The sequence below is a fragment of the Rattus rattus genome, chromosome X, assembly GCF_011064425.1.
Source record: "Rattus rattus isolate New Zealand chromosome X, Rrattus_CSIRO_v1, whole genome shotgun sequence".
Taxonomy (NCBI): domain Eukaryota; kingdom Metazoa; phylum Chordata; class Mammalia; order Rodentia; family Muridae; genus Rattus; species Rattus rattus.
This window is the reverse complement of record NC_046172.1, coordinates 103,322,592-103,345,356: the sequence shown is the minus strand read 5'-3', so window position 1 is coordinate 103,345,356 and position 22,765 is coordinate 103,322,592. Positions and strand designations below refer to the sequence as shown.

Here is a 22,765-nt window from a genome sequence, read left to right as displayed (position 1 = left end):
GCAGGAGGGAGTGGAAAGATGGGTGGGAGAACACCCTCATGGAGGCAGGGGGAGGAGTATGGGATAGAGGGCTTCCAGAGGGGAAACCAGGAAAGGGATAACATTTGAAATGTAAATAAAGAAAATATCCAATAAAAGAAAAGAAAAAGTAATACTCCTGGGGCTGTAGATATGGCTTAGTGGTCAAGAGCACTTCCAGAGGTCCTAAATTCAATTCCTATCAACCATATGGTGACTCAGAACCATCTATAATGGGATCCAGTGCCCTCTTCTGTAATACAGGCATACATGCAAACAGAGCACTCATACATTTAAAAATATATAAGTAATTGGAAATGTTTAAATCTCCACTATCAGGGTTGAAGAGATGGCTCAGCAGATTAAAGTGTTAATTGCTTTCATGGAAGACCCAGGTTCAGTTCCTAGCACCCACATGGTAACACACAGTAGTCTGTAACTCCAGATCCAGGAGTTCCAACATATTCTTCTGGCATCCACTGACATGAAGCATATATGTGGTACACATACATTCATTCAAGCAAAACACTTATACACATAAAATAATAAACCTTTTAAACACACCATATTATTGATAACAATACTAGGAATGCTATCAACTAATATATAGAAAGTTCGTGATGTATTTGGCACCACTACTCTTAATCTTCATATGAATAATTGGACTTAATTCCCATTTAAACACACCCCCACACCAACTCTTTGAGGCAAATGCAAGCAGATATCTGTGAGTTTGAGGCTAACCTAGTCTATGTAGCAAGTTCCAGGCCAGGCAGGGCTAACATGGTGAGAGCCTGTCTCAAAAAGAAACAAGGAAAACAAAATATAACAACCACCTCCCCCCAAACAATATATTCAGGCCTAAGGATGCAACTCGGTTGGCAGCATTCTTGTTAAACTTGTTTGTTTTAGTTGGCAGCATTCTTGCCCAATGTTCATGAAGTCCTGATGCACGTAAGTGATTCTATAACATAAGGAGAGTCAGAAGTTCAAGACCAACCTCCACAGTTCAGGTTCAGCCTGCAGTACATAGTACATAAGACTGTGTTTTTTAGGCGGAGGAAGAGGGAGGGGGAGAGAGAAAAGAGAGGGGGGAGGGAAGGAAGAAGAAGGAGGAGGAGGAGGAGGAGGAGGAGGAGGAGGAGGAGGAGGAGGAGGAGGAGGAGGAGGAGGAGGAAGAGACAGGCAGACAGACAGACAGACAGAAAACCTGTTTAAAGTTGGGCATAGTAGTGCACTCAGGAGGCTGAGACACGTGGATCTCACATTTGAGACCAGCACAGACTCCATAGAAAGACTTTGTCTAAAAAGAGAACCAGACCCTCTACTCTAGGTCATGCTCATCTTTATTTTGTAGACAAGAAAAGGAGAAAGAAGGGGTTGGGGATTTAGCTCAGTGGTAGAGCGCTTGCCTAGGAAGCACAAGGCCCTGGGTTCGGTCCCCAGCTCCGAAAAAAAGAAAAAAAAAAAAAAAGAAAAAAGAGAAAGAAAAGTGCTAAGTCCACTGTCTCTGAGTCTGCGCAGATATCCATTGCTTCACTCTCTCATCCTCAATGCACAAAATAGTCAAGCACATAAAGTCTTAACCTCAAAATGATGACATGAAAAGGTCAAATTGTAGGCAGTGATGGCAGATAATTCTGGGTTTGATCTCCGGACAGTTCCCATGGCACCCTCTGTGCCTCACTTCATGCAAATATAATAGAAACAGTAATACCTACCTTCGGATGGTATTGCAAGATGGGGACAGCTTGATGCAGTGACTTTCACAGCATGCCAATGCCTGGTGCTTTTTGACTGAAGGTCACCTCACCAGTCCTCCAAGCACAGCTGGGCACGCCTCTCCTCCTGGTCAGAAGCTAGGCTTGGTTTGTACAGCTTAGCTCTGATCCTGAGGTCAAATAGCAAGGGGGGCTGGCGTTCTCTCTCCTCTCCATTTCCTTTCCTTCGCTGACAGAATGGCTGTCCATTGTTCAGACTGCCAACGTTGCTGTGGCAGCACTTGTAAACATTCTCTCTAGGAACCTTGGGGCAGAGCTGCTGAGAGACTGCTAAAGCTTCCTCTGCTACTCCTTCAAAGAACCTGCTCATTTAGGTACTGTGCTTTCTTTATTGAGGGGAAGGCCTGGAAAGGGAGTGGAAGTGGTTCTATGAGTCATCCAGACCCCCAGAGAAGCTAATGGGAGAGACACCTGAGAATGATGTGCATCCACTGATAGGTTAAATTCCTTCCTTCTTTCCTTCTTCCTCCCTTCCTTCCTCTCTCCCTTCCTTCCTCCCTCCCTTCCTTCCTCCCTCTCCCCTTCCTCCTCTCCCTTCCTCCCTCCCTTCCTCCCTCCCTTCCTCCCTTCCTCCCTTCCTTCCTTCCTTCCTTCCTTCCTTCCTTCCTTCCTCCCTTCCTTCCCTTCCTCCCTCTGTCCCTTCCTCTCCCTTCCCTCCTCCTTCCTCCTCTGTCCCTTCCTCCTCCCTTCCTTCCTCCCTCCCCCCCTCCCCCTCTTCCTTCCTCCCACCCTCCCTCCCTCCCTTTCTCCCTCCCTCCCTTCCTTCCTCTCCTTCCTTCCTTCCTCCCTCCTTCCTCCCTTCCCTCCTTCCTCCTCTTCCTTCCCTTCCCCCCTCCCTCCCTCCCTTCCTCCCTCCCTCCCTTCCTTCCTTCCTTCCTCCCTTCCTTCCTTCCTCCCTCCCTTCCTCCCTTCCTTCCCTTCCTTCCTTCCTTCCCTCCCTTCCTCCCCCTCCTCCCTCCCCTCCCTCCCTCCCTCCCTCCCTCCCTCCCCCCTCCTCCCTCCCTCCCTTCCTCCTTCCCTTCCTCCCTTCCTTCCTCCTTCCTCCCTTCTCCCCCTTCCTCCTTCATCCTTTTCCTCCTCCCTTCCTTCCTCCTTCCCCTTCCCTCCCTTCCCTCCCCTTCTTCCTTCCTTCTCCCTCCCTTCCTTCCTCCCTTCCTTCCCCTCCCTCCCTCCCCTTCCTTCCTCCCCTTCCTCCCTCCCTTCCTTCCTCCCTCCCTCCTCCCTTCCTTCCTTCCCCCTTCCTTTCTCTCCTCTTCCTTCCCTCCTTCCTTCCTCCCTCCTTCCTTCCTCCCTTCCTTCCTTCCTTCCTTCCCTCCTTCTCTCTCTCTCTTCCTTCTTTCTTCCTTCCTCCCTCTGTCCCTTCCTTCCTCCCCTCCTTCCTCCTTCCTTCCTTCATTCTTCCTTCCTTCCTTCCTCCCTCCTCCTTCCTTCCTTCCTTCCTTCCTTCCTTCCTTCCTCCCTTCCTTCCTTCCTTTCTTCCTTCCTTCCTTCCTCCCTTCCTTCCTTCCTTCCTTTCTTCCTTTCTTCCTTCTTTCCTTCCTCAGTTCCTCCTCCCTTTCTGGTTTGTTGTTGCTGCCGCCATGGAGGAGAGGGGTCTATGTAAGCCAAACTTGCTGGTTTCAAACTTGCTACATAGCCAAAAATGGCTTTGGAAAGACTTTCTTTAGTTCTGTTTTCTGAAGATGGGGGGGGAGGACTGAGTGGACAATGAAAATATTAAGGCCTAAATGAGCATTTAGTCTGTAATTATTACAGGAATGTTTAAAGGGTATACAGATTTTTTTTTTGATCGATGGTCAAGGGAACTTGGCTGCTTTGTGTAGTGTCTAGTGTACCCTGGGGACCAAAGAAGTTGGAAAAGGAAACAGAGTTGCCTTCACGAAAGGGGCTTACAGGAAGAATGAGATGGCTCAGTGCATAAAGGGGGTGGTCCCCAGGACTCACATAGTGAAAGGAGAGAAACTACTTCTGCAAGTCACCCTTTGACACACCCCCCACACACACACATACTTGCTGAGTCGCCCTTAGCACCTCCCTGCCCCAGATAAAGAGATTAATGCAAAACTATGAATTTAAGATGAGACTTGCAGAAAGGAGCACATTCTGAGCTATACGAAGGGGAGAAAAGGTGTCTGGAAGCCTCTTCTTTTGTTTCTTTGTTTGTTTGCTTGCTTTTTAAGACAGGATTTCTTTGTGAAGCAACTAGCTATGTAGGCCAGGCTCACTGAAGTTACAGAGAGCCGCCTGCCTCTGCAACCTGAATTCTGAGGTTAAACGTGTACATCACTGTGCCAGGCTGGAAGTCTTCTATTTAATTTATAGTTTTGTTGCATGTATTTTTTTTCCTAGCACCTATATCAGCTGGCTCACAACTGCCTGTAACCCCAGTTCCAGGGAATCTAATGCCCTCTTCCAGTTTCCACAGGCTCCTGCACGAACACAGTACACTTACCTACACTTACGTACACTCACACAAGGCATGTAAATATGTACATAAAATGAAACAAACATTTTTTTTCATTTATATTAAAATTGAGAAGGTTGGTCAGGGAAATACAAAGATGTGGCCACAGTACAGAGAGAGACAAATGAAATTTAAACTGCCTGAGATTTGTAGCCATTTGGGCTAGTGGCAGGTCGGGGAAACCAGACTGAGAAGTCGTGTAAGACAGCAACGTGGAGAAGCTCAACACTTCTCCAGGCCTCAGATCACAGGTGCCCCATAGTGTATGGCCTCCTAAGGACACTAGATGGCACTAGAAGGCTATTTCATGTGGTCTCCAGTCAGCTATCCAGTGAAGCAGGAGAGAGAGGAGAGTGGATGTCATTCATAGGGGCATTAATGAAACATGGCACATTAAATAGTCCCAAATTGAGATCTGCATTTGTAATAAATAAATAAATAAATAAATAAATAAATAAATAAATAAATAAATAAATACTCGCTCAGTTTGGAAAGACATCTACTACCATTCTCTCACTCCATTTAAAGATTCGCTGGCAAGAAGGCTGGGCATGGTATTGTGCACCTTTAATCATGCAGGCAGATGAATTTTTTGTGATTTCAAAGCCATCCTGGTCTACACAAGGAGCTCTGAGGGGCCAGTCAAGGCTATATACAATGAGACTGGGTCTCAGAAAGAATGAAAGAGAGGAAGAAAGGGAGGGAAGGAGGGAAGGAAGGAAGGAAGAAAGAGAGAGAGAGAGAGAGAGAGAGAGAGAGAGAGAGAAAGAAAGAAAGAAAGAAAGAAAGAAAGAAAGAAAGAAAGGAAAAAGAAAGGAAAAAGAAAAGGAGAGAAAAGATTTGCCTGCTAGAAATGATTTCTCAGAAGTGAACAGTTCTGAGTGAAGGGCAGGGAAGGGGAGCAAGTGAAGTGAGTCCAAGACTCAGGGGAAAAGATGTATAAAGGGGGAAAGTCCCTGATGGACACACTCCTGTTATGTGATAAACACCTGTCCATAACCCTGAGAAAGCCAATGTTCACATCAGCGATCGATGCTGAAGGTATTTGGAAAACGAGCTACATTCATTACTTTTTTAAAAAGTCTTCTTCAAACAGGAACAAAAATTTTCCCTTTTAAATAAAAGATTTGTTAATTTGTATTTTATGTGTACGAGTGCGTTGCCTGCATGTGTGTTCGTGCGCCACATGTGTGCCTGCCTGCGGAGTTCAGAAAAGGGCGTCAGATCCCTTGGAACTACACTTACAGACAGTCATGAGCTTCCAGATGGGTGATGGGAATCAAACTCTGGTTCTTTGGAAGAGCAGTCTGTGCCCTTAACCACGGTACTGTCTCTCCAGCTCCATTCATTTTTTTTTTTAAAGACCAGGTTTCTCTGTGTAGCCCTGGATGGCCTGGAATTCACAGAGATCCAAGTGCTGGGATTAAAGGTGTGTTCCACCACCACCTGACCCATTCACCTTTTTTTAAAAGACAAGGTGTCACAATGTAGCTCAAGCTGGCCTCCAACTCACAATTCTCCTGCCTTAGCTTTTCAAATATTGGGACAGGCATATGCCATATCACCATGCCCAGCCTCAAATGGTTTTCTCTCCTCCTCCTCTCTCCCTCCTCCCTCCTCTCCCCCTCCCTCCCTCCCCTCCCCCTCCCTCCATCTCCCTCTCCCCATCTCCCTTATATAGCTCAGGATGGCCCAGATCTGCTATGTAGCTAAGGATGAATGATGTTGAACTTTTGATCCCTTGCCTCCCTTATTCTCCCAGGTGGAATTACAGATGCCTGCACCCACACCTGGCTTATCCATAGATTTGGGGGGTTTGGTTTGGTTTGGGTATTGTTTTGGTTTTTTTATTTGATTGATTGGTTGGTTGTTTTTGGGTGGGGGTGATTGTTTTTTGGCACGTGTGTGTGTGTGTGTGTGTGTGTGTGTGTGTGTGTGTGTGTGTTTGGCTGGGGAGGCACTGTCTTAGTATACAGCCCTTGTCTAGCCTAACAAACACTGTGTTGCCCAGATTGGCCTTGAACTTGTAGCAATCCTCCTACCTCAGCCTCCCAAATGCTAAGAGCACAGATATTTACCACTCTCCCCAGCTTTAAATCTCAGACCATAAGCAAGCATCATCCTAAATGGGGCAACAGCAGAAAGCAGCGCCCAGTGGGTCGGAAACAAAGGAGAATAATGATCATAATGACCACCTTGACTTCCATGGGACAGTTTTGAAAGTGGTAACCAAAGCTAATAAGCACAAGAGATACATATGTTCAGGAAAAGAGATGGTCAGAGTAATGGTTTCTTTGAAATAATACAATTATATACCTTGAAAAGTCAAGATGGATACACCAATCAGCTGCCATGTCTCTTGACTCATTACGTGTGTGTGTGTGTGTGTGTGTGTGTGTGTGTGTGTGTGTTGCTAGAGATGCAATCCAAGGCTTTCCAAGACTAGGTAAGCATTCTACTACTAGAATATGCTTTTATTTCCCCAATTCACTACTTTAAAAAAAAAAAAAAAGTCATGTGCCGGGAGCAGTCAGGACACAGAGACAGGTGGATCTCTGAGTTCGAGGCTAGCCTTGTCTACAACTTGTGTCCTAGGACAGGCAGGGCTACACAGAGAAACCGTATCTCAAACCATAAGCAAAATATTCATACACATAAAGAAATAAAAACATTCTTTTAAAAGGAGAGTGTCTACTTATGTGAGTATATTTGTTACATGTAACTGCACACATAGAGTAAACTCTTGAGTTTTTTTTTTTAAATCCAGGCAAAATAAAATGAATAACAAAAAAAAGCCCCCAAACCAGAAGGCGAAGACTGTGGAGAACACTAGCACAGCCAAGGCAAAGAAACCGGAGGCGCCAGAGCCCAAGAATGTTACAGAACCAAAAGATAGTAAGGCCGTGGAGGACCCAAAGAAGTCTGGGACAAATCAGAAAGAGAAGAAAACGGTGACCATCGTTGCAGACCCAAAGGACAAAAAGAGTGTGACGGAACCAAAAGAAAAGAAGACTGTGACGATCTCAGATCCCAAAGACAAGAAACCTGTGATAGAGAAAGACAAGAGGACGGTGACATTTGTGACAGACGTAAAAGACAAGAGGATTGTGACCGACACAAAAGAAAACAGGATTGCATCAATAGACACAAAAGAAAAGGGTCCAGTAGTGCCAGAAGTAAAAGAGAAGAAAGTGCAGCTGATAGATCCGAAAGAGAAGGTGGTTGCACCGGTTGCGCCAGTTGCGCATGCTGCCCAGGTTCCGCATGCTGCCCAGGTTCCGCATGCTGCCCAGGTTCCGCATTCCGCCCACGTTCCGCATGCTGCGCCGGTTGCGCATGCTGCCCAGGTTTCGCATGCTGCGCCGGTTGCGCCTTCTCTGCCTGTTGTGCCACCTGCGCCGGTTGTGCCACTTGCGCCAGTTGTGCCACCTGAGCCAGTTGCTCATACTGAACCGGTAGCACATGCTGCGCCGGTTGCGCCACCTGCGCCGGTTGCGCCACCTGCGTCAGTTGCGCCACCTGTGCCAGATGCTCCCGTTGCGCTAGTTGCGCCAGTTGCTCCACAAGTGAAACAGAAGATTCGGGTGTCGGAGGTGAAGCGGAAAAAGGAAGTGCCACCACGTGTGCCCCAGTTAAAGGAAATGAAGGTGGTGTTATTCACACCAGACATAAAAGAAAGAAAGGTTGTGTCTGAGATCAAAGAGAAGACACAAGTAATAGATGGAAAAGAGAAGATAATTGTACCAGAGGTAAAAGAGAGAAAGCCTGCATTTGTAGAGAAAAAAGACGAGAGGATGAATGAGATAGCTCGGACTGTGGTTGAGGGCGTACTGGAGGATGCTGTTCAGTTTGTGGAAGGTAGGCTTCAGGTTTGTACAACCAAAACCATTGTCTCATTACCATAACACCACACTATCAGGCAACTAATAAACTCATGCCTTGTTTTCAGAAGCCAGAAATCCCATCAAGAACATCAAGTGGCTCACTCATGGGGAATTCACGGTAGAAAAGGGTCGAAAACAAATTGAAAAGTTTGTTTCAGTAAGTAACTGTGGTCACTCCAGTTTGGTACCCAACGGTATGAGCAACAATATAAAAGGTCCTCCACTAATCGTAAGTTTAAGGTCATGAAAACCAAAGGGGTGACGTCATAGGCAATTAAAATAAGTAAACATAATTTTCTTGTAAATTCCAAAATCAAGATAGGAAAGTTTTGCTTAGTTGTTTTATTTTTTAAATCATTATACACCCTTAGGTAATATTGTGTATGTGTGTGTGCGTGTGTGTGTGTGTGTGTGCGTGTGTGTGTGTGCGTGTGCGTGTGCATGTGCGTGTGCGTGTGCGTGTGCGTGTGTGTGTGTGTGTGTGTGTGTGTTTGCGCGCACGTGCACGTCTGTGGAAGCTGGAAGAGGATGTCAGATGCCCTGAAAGTTAGGGGTGACTGTGAGTTACCAAGCAGATGCTGGGAATTGAACCCGCATAGCCAGTGTTCTTAGTAAGCCATTTCTCCAGCCCTATTTTAATTTTTTAAGAGACAGAGTCTCCTATGTAACTCAAGCTAGTTTGGAATTTGCCATGTAGATTAGGCTAGCCTCAGACACACAGAGACTGGTCTGTCCCAGCCTCTTGAATGCTAGGATTAAAAAGGTGCACCACCTCCCCAGCCAGTAAGCATTCTTTTCTTCTTCTTCTTCTTCTTCTTCCTTCTTCTTCTTCTTCTTCTTCTTATTTTCTTCTTTTTTTCGGAGCTGGGGACCGAACCCAGGGCCTTGCGCTCGCTAGGCAAGCGCTCTACCACTGAGCTAAATCCCCAACCCGTGCCAATAAACATTCTTAACCACCCGACTGTCTCTCCAAGCCCAAGGTGGAAAAATCTTTGAAGGAGAAAACTGCAGCCATATTGTCATGCATTTGTATCATCGTTATTGTACACTGCCCAAGGAAATTGCTGTTTCCACGAAATCCTTTGTCTGTACTGATATATTCAACGGGGGCCTGCTGGCTTAAGGAGAGAAGCATCCCTAAAGCAGCTTTCCTCCAACAATATCAGTATGTTCAGGCTAACAGAGGCTACGGGGTGGCTTAAATGTCTTTATACAGTGTCGGATACTGAACTGACAGCATCACTTGCACTAAACATGTTTAAATGTTTCCTAGGACTGACCCACTTTTGCCATCCCCGAGATCAATACTTTTGCCGAGATGGTAATGATGATGATATGCAAGCCCATCAACCCTCCCCCACCTGTGACCTGTGTCTCGCTCTGACCCTTTTAGGTGGCTTCTGGGTAGTGCATGGTTGCTTTGCATTATGGGTAGCTGAAGAAGAATGGCTTGAAATCTCTTGTCAGTATACTGTCTGAAGGGAGGTTAGCGGAAAGTGAAAGTGAAGTCGCCTAGCCCCATTCTGAGCCTACAGTCCCAAGGGCGATTTCCTAGACCCTGGCCACTGCGGTCCGGTGGCCTTGGGAGAAAGCAGGGACAGCACTAGGCACCGCACAGTGTTTCCAGTAGGAAAGGCGTCTAGAGCACCCTGGGAATGAGCGGCGGGAGTGGTTATTGAACATCATCCTGCTCTCGTGTGAGTTTCTTTCCAGGCAGAGCAAACACCCCCCTGGTCACTGCATTCAGGGCTCTTGACTCGGCCCAGAACGGGCCAGGGGGAGGGGCAAATGTTTCTCTGTCCAAAGGCACAGCTGTTTTGAATAACCAGGAAAGCCAGCCGGGCCAGAGGCCTGTAAGGCCCAAGGTGATGAGTGCCCCATCATAGAACTTAGGCTCTCTCACCTTTCTCCCCCAGCCATGGCTGCCTCTTTGCTGGTCCTTAGGAAATAGTCACTTAATGAAGGTGTGTTATATAAAAAAAATTACAAAACATAAGGAAAATATACGTTCCCTGGAGCGACATAAAATCCATTGCCCATACAATTATTGGCTTACAGAAATAGCAGAATTGAATGTAACGGAAGTTTACTACAGTACAGTACAAGCAAGCAGAGAGGAAGGAACTCTGAGATGTGAGGCATCTGGTGGGAAGCTGACAGCACTGAGCTTTGTGCCCAGAAGCCCTTGGCTATCAGTCCAGGCCTGAGGCCCCTCTATCTTCACCCGAAAAGTTAGTGACTTGGTTAGACATTCCCTAGGAACTATTCTAGTGCTACAGAGTCTTTTTGGGACAAACATTCCCACTGGAAACAAATTGGAGTAACTGAGAATGGTGAGGAAACCCGGGCGCAAGGAGTTGACTGCCAGGCTCTACAAGAACTAATGCACTGGCGAGCATGGCAGATGCCTATAGTTCTCATCACGTGGGTGGGAGAGGCAGGAAAGTTAGGAGTTCAGGGTCACCTTGAGCTACATGACACCCTATTGGAGATATAGCTCGGTTGGTAGAGAGCTTGCCACACATGCACTAAGTCCTGAGTTTACCCCACACTGCATAAACAAGGCATGCCTTCATTTGCAACACTTTATAGAGGTCGAGGAGAGTTAGAAATTCAAAGTCATCCTTGACTACGTACCATGTTGGAATCAGTCTGGGCTATATATAATACAGCCCTGTCTTAAAAACGGAAAAAGGAACGATGCAATACAGACGATGGGAGAAGACACAGTCCCCAACCTCAACAAACGGAGTACTGTTTCTCTCTTCTAACTGAAGTGGCCAATTGGATATGAGTTTGAAATAAGCTGAGGCAAAAGACCAGACTGTGTTATTGTTTTTAAAGCCAGGGGCCTGATTCCTCTGGGTCCCACTTCTCATCTCTGTCACTAGACCTTCAAGTGCCAGGCTCTCGTGTGGCACCCATAGCTGCTCATAGTTGCTGACACTCAGGAGGCTGAAAAAAGGACAGTTGCTTGAGTTCAGGACTTCAAGAGCAGGCCACTGAGCCATCTCTCCAGCCCCCACCATTTTTTTAAACAGGGCTTCTCACGGGTCTTGCTGGCCACCTAACTAAGCTAGATTTTCTGGGCAAGAATTTGTCTGTCTCTCTCTGCCTACCCAGCACTGGGAGTACACAGTACCATGAATGACTTTTAAAGTGGGTGCTGGGAATTGAACTCGGGTCTTCATGCTTATGCACACAGCACATTCCTGACTATCTTGTCATCTTTCCCTAGATTTTTGAGGCAGGCCTGGAATGCCAGTTGAGGATGACTTGGAACTCCCAATCCCCCTGCCTGAACTCCCCAGGGGCTGAGATTACAGGCCTATATCACCATACCTGGCTCTGGATGGATGCTGATTCTGTCAATAATATAGTTCCTTTTAATTGGCTATTCCCATCCCAACTGCAAAAACAGGTTCAGACAGCAGAGATACTCCAAAGTCTTCAGTTTAATATCTGCACAGTGGCTCTTCCGGCTAGGTGTGATGAGATGAGACATACCAGTAATCTCAGAACTTGGGAGGAGAGATAGAACTTGTGAGTTTGAGGGCAGCCTGCTATATAGTAAGACCCGTCTGAAAAGTCAAGAGACTCCTACAGGATTCAAACCCAGGAAGGCCTTACACACGAGGCAAACACTCTGCTACTGAGCTACAATCCCCCAGACGCCATCTTGAGGGCATGTGGATAGTCCAATTGCCTGACTTATTTCTCGTCTGGTCTTCTTTTACTTTTATATTTTATTATTGTGGGGGGGTGTTTGGTGGTGTCGAGTACATGTGCGCATACCACAGTGCCCATGTAGATAGGTCAGAAGACAACCTCATGGAGTTAGTGCAGATCTCCTTTTACCTCTTCCATCGATCCTGGCTGTTTGACTCAAGTTGTCAGGCCTGTATAATGAGTACCTTTACTGAGAAATCTCCCCAGAACTTGTTTTATAAACCACATATCACAACCAATGAAGTAAGTCCAATCTTACAGATGACTAAAACTGGGTCCATTACCTTAGTCATCCCTTAGGTCTCCTGAGATAGGGTAAGCAGAACATGTATTCCATCACAAATTATCCTCCAGTTTAGCCACATACTTGCCTCCTAAGTGAGGATGTGGAGAAGTATGGTATGTCCATCCAGACCCTAACCCTTGCCCCTCCTCCATCACAGTCCAAAGCGTATCTCAAGTGAATTTTACATTGCTGAATTACTCCATCTCTCCTCTACTGTAGGAATAAGTGGAGGTGGGTTCTAGTTTGAATCAAAATTTTAAAAAGTCAAGATTTCAGAATTTGTAACCCTGTTATGCAGTGCCTTTGTTGAACTGAGCCTGATTTTTCTTTCTCAGTAAACTTTTTCTCTCCCTCTCCCCTCCCCCTCTCCCTCCCCTCCCCCTCCCCTTCCCCCTTCCCCTCCCCCTTCCTCTCCCTCTCCCTCCCTCCACCGCTCTTCTATGAAACAGACATGGGAGTTTCAAAACCGCTGGGTGTACTATGCAGATTTTATAGAGAAGAAAGACCTAATTCACTCCTTCCACTATATCTACCGGGTGCGCTGGAGTGCCCCCACTGCTGTGAGACCCATGGCACGAGTCAGTGCCAACGCCTACTTCACCATCAAGTTCAACAAGAGCAAACCTTCGGTAAGCACTTCTTTTTGCTTCCTGGTCCCTTTGGTTAAGATTCAGCAATGATGACATTTCTAGTCATAGGCATCATTGATTCCTTCCTCTCTCCCCCAACCTCCATTGCAAAATGCCAGGTTTTATGAAGACAGGTTCTGATCTTTACCTAGATAGCTAAGGATGGCCCTGAAATCCTGATCCTCTTGTCTTAGCCTTCCCAGTGTTGAGATTATAGGTGTACATCACTATGCTGGCTCGAATGAATTCAAGCTATTTATTGAGGGTTGAACCCAAGGCCTTGCATATGTCCTTTGCCATTGAGCTGTATCTCTAACCCATGAAACTTAATAGACAGGTTTCTGCCGTCATCATACTTGACCCAGCTGTGGTACTTACCATGCCGATTACTCTGTTCTCCATAACACGTCACGTCTGATTTCTAGAGCATGCTCTCCTTGTGCCTCCCTCGCCATTCCATGCCAGTATGTACTGGTGTGTTTGCCTCACACACAAACACCTTCATGTGGGAATGTCCCGACATGCAGTCCCCTTCTCTGTACTTCCTTGGTAATTAATCCAGTCCTGTGACTTTAAATATCACCCAGAGCTGAGTTAACAGAGCGTGCCCACAATCCCGCTTACTCGGGAAGTTAAAATGGAAGGATCATTAGAGTTCACAGGCCAGCCCGAGCAACGGCAAGATCTACATTTCAGAAATAAACAAAACCCCAAGCTGGGCGCAGCAGTGCACACTTTACCCTCAACACTCAGGAGGTCGAGTATCACTTGAACCTAAGAGGAAACGGCAGGATTGGAGATGTGGTTCGGCAGTTATGAGCACTTACTGCTCTGGCTGTGTTTGTGTTTGGTTCCCAGTACCTGTGTCACATGAACAGGTCATTAACTACCTGTAACTCCAGCTCCACAGGATCCAAGGCCTCTGGCTTCTGGCTTCCATGGCATTCACATGTACCCCCCCCCACACACACACACACACACACAATTTAAAAATAAAATCCAGAGCTAGCTCAGTGGTTAAGATCTGGGTTAGATTTCTAGCACCCGCATGGCAGCTCACAACCATCTTTAAGTCCAGTCAAAGGGGATCTGACACCCTCTTTGGTTCTGGGCACATGTACAGTACACAAGCATACATGAGGCAAATCACTTATATGTATAAATAATAAAATAAAAAGAACTTTTTTTTTTTGGTTCTTTTTTTGGAGCCGGGGACCGAACCCAGGGCCTTGCGCTTGCTAGGCAAGCGCTCTACCACTGAGCTAAATCCCCAACCCCATAAAAAGAACTTTTAAAAAAGTGTTGATATCCAGCTTAGGTGACACAGTGTGACTCCTTCAGCTCAAAAAAAGGGTCAATCAATAAGATACATTAATGTTACTTCAACCTTGTAATTTCCAAATCTCTAGCATATCTTGATATTCAGTGAAATTTTCACTTAACCATTTTTAAAGCTGACTTTGTTTTTGTGGTTCTGAAGGTTGAACTTAGGACCTTTACATGCTAAGCAGGTGCTCTACCACTGAGCTGTCTCCCCAGTTCTGGAATTGAATGTTTGATTTTCCCTCCCACATCCAACTCACTTCAAGTTTTTGCATCTGAGTTGATGGCCAAATCTATGGCATCTTCCTCAACTCTTCTCTTTCTTCACATCTGTCCCATTAGGAAAATATATACAGATCCCACCCACCCCCTCTCGGATTATTTCAATAGTGTAACTGGTCTCTCCTTCTATTCTTGCCCGCATGTAGCAGTCAGCCAGCCAGAGCCTTTTAAAGTGACTTTCCATCACTGTGTTTAGAGATCTATTTTTTTTAATTTTCTTTTTTCTCCATCTTTATTAAATTGGGTATTTCTTATTTACATTTCAATTGTTATTCCCTTTCCCTTCTGTATGGGTGTTCCCTCCCATCCTCCCCCATTACCACCTCCCCCCAACAATCACGTTCACTGGGGGTTCAGTCTTGGCAGGACCAAGGGCTTCCCCTTCCACTGGTGCTCTTACTAGGATATTCATTGCTACCTATGAGGTCAGAGTCCAGGGTCAGTCCATGTATAGTCTTTAGGTAGTGGCTTAGTCCCTGGAAGCTCTGGTTGCTTGGCATTGTTGTACATATGGGGTCTCGAGCCCCTTCAAGCTCTTTCAGTCCTTTTTCTGATTCCTTCAACGGGGATCCCATTTTTAGTATTTATGTGTGTGCATGTGAGTGCATGTGAGTGCAGCTGCTGTACACAGAAGCCAAGGTTTCACATACTCTGGAACTGGAGTTACAGGCAGTTGCAAGCTGCCTACCATGGGTGCTAGGAACTCAGGTCCTCTGCAAGAGCACTCTTACGGTTCCTTAACAGTCCTTCGTTTAAAATGTTCCCATAGTGGTTCTGGAACTTCGAAGAACATGACAGTATTTGAGGAGCTCGTTAAATGAAGATTCTGATTCAGGAGGTCTGGGTAGTGCTAGATGATATATCCTTTGTGGTGGTGGTCGTTTTTTGGGTTTTGTTTGGAACAGGGTTTTTCTGTGTAGCTCTGGCCATCCAGAAAGTCACTCTGCAGTCCAGGCTGTCTTCTAGAGACCGGCCTGCCTTTGTCTCCCGAGTGCTGGGATGTGTGCCGCCACTGCCTGGCTGAGACAATCCATTCCTCACAAAAGCCCTAGGTAATTCTGGCAGCGCACACTTAGAGATATGTGTGAGTAGCAAGAGCCTATGAGCTATAACTATATTTAATATATATGCTATTCTCTCCCTCGGTGAGGGAGGGGCGATGGTGGGACTGGGAAAGTTAGGCAAGACCAGATATCATACGATGAGGGGAAAAGGCTCTTGCTCAAAATCCCAAGCACAATTTTGAAGGTGAAAATAGGTGGGGGTATCAAGCAGTGGTGGTGCACACCTGTAATTCTAGCACTTGGGAGGCAGAAGCAGGTAGGCTGTGAGTTCGAGACCTGCCTGGTCTACTGAATGAATTCCAGGACAGCCAGGGCTACACAGAGAAACTCTGTCTATAAATGAATGAATGAATGATGAATAAATAAATAAATAAATAAATAGGGACCACGGCAATATTATTACCTATTTTTCTGCCTTAAAAATGTACTTGTAGGGGCTGGAGAGATGGCTCAGTGGTTAAGAGCACTGACTGACTTTCAGAGGTCCTGAGTTCAATTCCCAGCAACCACATGGTGGCTCACAACCATCTGTAATGGGATCTGATGCCCTCTTCTGGTGTCTGAAGACAGCGACAGTGTACTTACATATCATAAATAAATCTTTAAAAAAAAAATGTACTTGTAGGGCTGGAGAGCTGGCTTAGTTAAGAGCACTTAACTGCTCTTGCAGAGGACCTGGGTTCAGTTCTCAGCACCCATATGGTGGCTTTCAACTAACTGTTCATAAATCTAGTTATTTTTAGGAGGTGGGTTTGGTATATGCTGGGATTAAAAAGTGCACCATCACTGCCCAACCCAAAAATAATTTTTCCTCTTTGGGAAAAAAAATGTATTTCTTGGAGCTAGGCTTGGTAGCAAACAATTGTAATCGTAGAATTTGGGAGGAAGCAAGAGGATTTGTTCAAGGCCAACCTTGTACATACTAAATGTGACTCCAACCTGGGCTACATGAGACCCTGTCTCCAAACCCCAAATATATTTGGTAGGTGCGGTAGCACACGTACAATCGTATCATTCAGGAGAGAGGTTGTGAAGAGAGGATTCCTTGCAGCTAGCCATATATAACACAGTAAAACCCCTGCTTCAAAATTAAAAATTTCCAACCTCCACCCCTGTCAAAAAAAATTAAAAAGGAGACGAAAGGAGACTGATTCATGGTCTTATTGAGGAAGCCAAGCCTTTGCCAGCTGTCTCCAATCTTGTGGAGTAGCCTAAGGTATCCGTGACCTTTTGCAGAATACATTTGAAATATTAAAGAACTACCAATTAGTGGATTCCCAGTAAATAAAGGTAGGCCCTGAAAATGCAAATACACTATACGGATAAGGGGAAAATAGAAGGATTAAGCATTGGCGTGTTTGGTCCAGGCTCACACTTGTCCCTCTTTCTTAGGATATGCCCGTTGATGTCTCTTATATGTTTGAGAATTCAGAACTACTTCAAAGGTAATTAAAATTTGGAGACTTATTGTAAATGAGTGAGGTAAAGGTTGCCACATTCTAGGACTCCAACCGGCCCATCGACAGATAATTCAAGCAGATTCCCCTTCATCTTTGGACCACTTACCCTATAGCATGGGCTGAAAATAGGATTCTAGCATTACGCTAGAAAACTTTTATGCTTTTTCAGTAATTAGAAACTTAAGGATTAGTTGAAAGAAGAATGGGGCAAAGTGAGTCATGTCTGTCTCTTTGTCTGTCTGTCTCTTTCTGTGTGTGTCGATGTGTGTGTATGGTGCTGGGTATCAATACCAGGGCCTTCCACATGCCAGGCAGGTACTCTTATCACTGAGGTACAGCCCCAGTCCTCTTCGGGGAAACCTCAGAATTTTACTGAATTTACTATGGATGATATAACCCCTTTTAGGTGTTATAGTCATGTCTATAATCCCAGCAATTGGGAGGCTGAGGCAGGAGGATTGCTGTAAGTTTGGGACCTGTCTGGGCTATACAGTGAGATCATGTTTCAGCACTCCCCCTCCCAGTGAAGAACCACACCAAACTCATATCATGTGTAACAACCCATGTTATTGTATAGCGGCTGCCTGCAAGACTTCTTCTGTAGTCCTAACGAAGAGTAAGGAACACAGCTAGAACCCAGTCAGAGTCTTGCTCACTGGGAATGTGAGGTGGGAACTCGCCTGAACTGTTTGATGATAAAACTGTGTGTATTTGTGTTGTTTTTCCTTCCTCTGTAGGCCAGGAAAGATTCGATTTCGAGAACAATGGCTGAGGGACATTACTGAGACCAAACATATTTTGTTGGAGTCTATCCCTTTTAAAGTTCTCTGATTCCTGTGTTATGTTTGAGGATGTTTTACAACCGACATTAAAAATATGAAACAGCATATCAAATCACATAATATTTATTGAATAATAAACTCATGGCACATAACCCAACTGCGTTTTTGTTTTTATTCATTATCCATTCTGAAATAAGTTGTTTTCTGTTTTTGAAAATATTTTTCTCAACACTGTATCATGATTTTGGAGTCTGGCAAGCACAGAGTTGAGTTTTGAACATTATTAAAGTTCAGCCATTGGCCCTTAGCTATTTGGTCCTTCTCTATGTCTACCTCCAAGCTTGACAGACACTTTTATGGGTATCTGGGTAACAAAATGGTAACAGCTCTATACTTTACCCTAACAGTCTGAAAGGCTCTACTAGTCACAGACCTTGTCTACTGTAAGGTGAGCCTCACTGCTGAACTCTGAACCAGAGGATTTTGGTGTGTAGAACATCACGCTCGTGACTACAACGAAGCAGGAACGGGTTACCACCCTTCCTTATTTCTGGTCTTACTTCTGTCTTCACACTGGGTCATCATGTATTCCTAACTTCCCAATGGGACTGCTATGTCTGATCACACAATTCTAAAACACCAAAGACAAAGTTACACTACACTTCAAATGACAAAGACGTACAAGGAACACAGAACACTTGTAACAATTCATGTGGTAGGACTGAGCAATTTCTCTATTTTTACTATTATCTTTGTACAACAAATAAAAACAAGGAGAGAAAAATTCTATGAACAAGAGGTGAAAAGGTGAGAAACTCAGCAAGTCTCTTTAGAAAACAAAGTATCTCAATTACAATAGTTCTACATAGATTTTACTCAGGCCTAAAGAACTATAAAGAGTACAGATAGAAGCCTAACCACTATCGTGTTCACTGGGAATGTAACAAAGAGGGAATTCCTGGATTAATGTTTGATTGTGTGTGGTGTGTGTGTGTGTGTGTGTGTGTGTGTGTGTGTGTGTGTGTGTGTGTGTACATAGTGTGTGTTTCTTCCTCTGTAGAGCAGTAAAGATTTGTTTTTGCCAACAATGGCTGACTTAGAGCTCAGGTGACAGAACACACTTTGAAGGATAATTCAAACAAGCTGAAAATAAAATACTTTCAGCTCTCCACTTTTTAAAGGACCTGTTAATACATTTCTAGGAATGATAGATTTTAAAATAAATTCCTATTTTTTTTTCACTGATTGTATATACTCTGTGGAGAAGAATCAAAAGAAAATCCATAATATTTATACACTACAAAAATGTTGCATTGAAACAACATTTCCTATTTAAAAAGAAAAACATGTTTATCCAGTTGCTAGGAGCCAGTTAACAAAAACTAATGCCCCTAGAGAATAACTTTTAAAGTAGAGATTATAAACTTCACATAGTATTTCATGGGGAAGTGCATGGATTAATAAGCCTTCCAACTTTGGAACCTAGTTTCCATTAGACTTTAGGAAACTATAGACTTATCAGACTGAGAAGTATAAATACAGTGACAAAATTTCAAGTTCAAAGATCACAGATTTTACCATATGCTAACTGCTGCTTAATTCAGCAGTTGTGGGTTAGAAACACATTCTCCCAGAACATATATTAAACTTTTCAAACAGTGATGGAGTGAGGAAGGTTTCTACAAAGTTAGGGATTGAAGACATGAGACATATAAAAAGCTGAAGCGCTTAGCAACATTTAAAATAAAATCCTGTACTGAGGCGTAATAGCACACACCTCTAACCCCTAGCACCTGGAAGGCTGAGGCAGGGGGAACTCTGTGAGTTCTAGGCCATCCAGGGCTACATAGTGAGACTCTGTCTCAAACAAGAAATCTGGTAACATAAAGGACACAATTGAAAATGTTTAATATTTTGCTTTCATCATCAAGAAACAGCTTAATTAAAATACTGACTTACTATATTTTCCCTTATTAGCACTCTTGATACTCATTTTTAAGATATTACCCTATATTAAATATCAGCTTAGTTAGGAATAGTTTTCTTATATTGGCACACTAGACTTCCCAAAACTGTATTTGAAATAGTTTTGCACTGCTAGGGATGTAGCTCAGGGCCTCATCTGCCCCGTGTTTTAACTCTGAGCTCTACCCTAGCCGCTGAAAGAACAATGTTCAGTGATTATTAAGAACCTGAAACACCTAATGCTCACATTTTCTAGTCCACAATCTGTGAGTTAGCCATTTGGTTTGCTTGGTTTGAGAGCGGAGGTAGAGTTAGCCTGAAATACATTTCTAGGGCCCAGTATAGCAAACAAGTCAGTTTTCAAACTCCAGAGTTGCTGTGTACAGCAACAACTTCATTTTCTTAACAGAAATATCCCCTAAATAGTTCCTGTCAAGCCCACTTACAACACATTCAAGACAAGATATGAATCCCCAACTTGTTCTGGGGGAGCAGCAGACACTGTGTGGGGCTAATGATAGTCACACCAGATCATGATGTGAGATTTAAATTCCTCATTCATCTGCCGCTTTCTCTCTAGGCCACCTTCCTAACATAGCAGGACTTCATTCAGAATTTGGACTTTTAAACCAGAAGACTAGGGTAGATCTTAAAAAGCCCCAAGTAATGTACTAATTCTATCTAAAGCATCTTTTATTGAAGGACTGAAGAATTAAAAAGAAGGCACAGAAGCCCTGAAAAGCCGTTTCACAGCACAATAGCCTTTTTGGCTGGGCCTGGTGGCCCACACCTGGAATCTCAGCACTCGGAAGGTGGAGACAGGAGACCAAGAGTTCAGAGTCATCCTTGGCTACAAAGCCTGAGGTCAACCTGGGCTAATTGAAACCACACATCAAAAAAGAACTCAAAACAGAAACAAAACAATAAGCTTTTTGTATTTATGTCTAGAACCCACATTTCCTTTTTGATGTTAAAATGTCCACTTGCAAAGTCAGAGAGCCCTCACTTGTCATCCTTCCCTTTGGTCTTTCTGTACACCATCTCGCGAAAGCTGGCCAGAATCTTGTTCTCCCTCTTCCGTCTTTCTTCTTGGTTAAAGGAGGCAAGGGCTCTCTTCTCATCGGCACTGTAGATCTGGTTCTCTTTCCGAAGTCGGACAGCCTCCATTCGGCGATGCCTGGAAACAAATTTTATTTTTTACTTCATTTCATACTAATGATTCTTATAGTATGTTGTCATTAATCCTTTGTTAATATAGAATCTTCTGTTTACAAGGTGATAATAGACACTGGATATGGGTTGTTAAATGAATGTATATTTTACCTGTTGATGTTTCCTTTTCCTTTGACTTATTTCCAGTATTCAAATAATAATCTCCAATGTTTTGTCAACATAGGCAATACCATTAATTTCAAACACTAAATACAAATTACTTTTGTTATTTTGAATAAACCAAAATGGGAAACTTATTAAATATTTTAGGTGATTCTTTTAAACAGGGTTTCATTAAGTAGCTCTGGCTAGCATGAAGTGCTCTATGCAAACCAGGCTGGTCTCGAACTCACACAGCTCCATCTGTTCCGCCTCCTGAGCACTGAAATTATTGGCCACCATGCCCAGCCAGTAATAGTGGGTTTTTTGTTTGTTTGTTTGTTTGTTTGTCTTTGTGGAGTCCAGAGCAGGACAGACGAAAGATTTCTCTTAATTAATCAAGTGGCACATTAAGGTTCAACTTTATTGATACGAAGAGGAGAATCAAGTCTAAACTTATAAGTGAAGAGGCATTCTGTGGATAGTTTAATTTCCTTAGAATCCAGAAGCACCACAAAGAAAACAGAAGGGGAATTCAGTCTAAGAGTTAGATCAGTAAAATACAGAGACAGAGGAAATTAGACTCAAAAGGTCTGCTAGGCAGAGAACAATATTAATGACCCCGTTTGTGTATACATACCCAAGCCTACATAATCAGTTCAAGGAACGCATCTCTAAGAAAAACCGTGAAAGACTGGGTAAAGAGGAGAGAATCATTTCAGGTTAGCATGGAGGTATCTAGGGATAAAATGGGAGAGCTGAGGAGATGGCAACAGATTTTGGCTATTTGAGTACTACGGGTTCTCTGTTCAGTTATAAGGAACAGGAAGCAACACACAGTGATGCTATAACAAGCACTCGCATGCATGCCTCTAGTCCATGGGGAAGACTTTCTCTTGGGTACCATAGTGTGGTGCTGCTTGCTCATAATGCATATGAGAGCCTGACTTTCTAAGATAATGTCACATTGGTTTTTCAGTGTACTAAGGGATAGACTACCAGAAGTGTTTAAGAGGTCCTGTGGCACCACATCTTTTCAAGTATTTGGCATTGTCGGAACTTTGAACCTTTTCCCATTAAATGTATGCAAAACAGTATTGCACTCAGGTCTTGACCTCCATTTCCAGTAACAATAAATATCATTTATGTATAGGACATATGTATTCTTTCATAAATGGCCATCATTTCCGTATTTTTTTTTTTTTTTTTTGGTTCTTTTTTCGGAGCTGGGGACCCGAACCTTGGCCTTGCGCTTCCTAGGCAAGCGCTCTACCACTGAGCTAAATCCCAACCCCATTTCCCGTATTTTTATAGGTATTTAAATATTCTCTCTACCAATACTTTATCAATTATGTGTATTCCATGAATCTTATACGAACCCAGAGTTTTCACATTTTAATATGTCTTTTGACGGACATAAGTTCTTATGTTTAGCTTAGGCAAACTTAGGGGCAGCACATTTTTTTGTTTTGTTTAGAAAACATTTTTTTTCTCTGAAGTACTTAATCTAGTGACACTGCCTTTTATATAAGGTGATTCAGTATTCTACATTCTTTTAAAACATGGTGTTTTTGCTATACCATTTTCTGAATACTTGTTTCTGCACAGATCGGACATGCTATCTCTTTCACATACCAAAATTCCACACATGTACAACTGGCTTTGGGTTCTGCATTTTATCCCACTGAATATTTAGGCTAGTCCAAATGCTTCCTAAATCCTGCAAGCTCCTTAAGTCTTACGTAGGTCTCATCTTACTTTTCTACTGTTTTTCAGAACTAACATGG

General features: G+C 44.0%; 2 protein-coding genes across 2 annotated transcripts in view; one reads left to right on the top strand and one right to left on the bottom strand.

Annotated features, from left to right (window-relative positions):
• Positions 1 to 1,883: 1,883 nt before the first annotated feature.
• Positions 1,884 to 17,854, top strand: Akap14 (A-kinase anchoring protein 14). Its single transcript, XM_032889863.1, has 6 exons — positions 1,884 to 2,113; positions 7,031 to 8,121; positions 8,213 to 8,304; positions 12,612 to 12,791; positions 16,853 to 16,905; positions 17,658 to 17,854. Exons 2-6 carry the CDS (start codon positions 7,041 to 7,043, stop codon positions 17,749 to 17,751), a joined length of 1,500 nt encoding a protein of 499 aa, XP_032745754.1. The 5' UTR covers positions 1,884 to 2,113; positions 7,031 to 7,040; the 3' UTR covers positions 17,752 to 17,854.
• Positions 17,810 to 22,765, bottom strand: part of Nkap (NFKB activating protein) — a 22,215-nt gene continuing 17,259 nt past the window's right edge. The window contains exon 9 of the mRNA XM_032889864.1: positions 17,810 to 20,844. Within this exon, the coding sequence (XP_032745755.1) occupies positions 20,670 to 20,844 (175 nt within the window). The 3' untranslated portion in view covers positions 17,810 to 20,669. The remainder of the gene's footprint in view (positions 20,845 to 22,765) is intronic.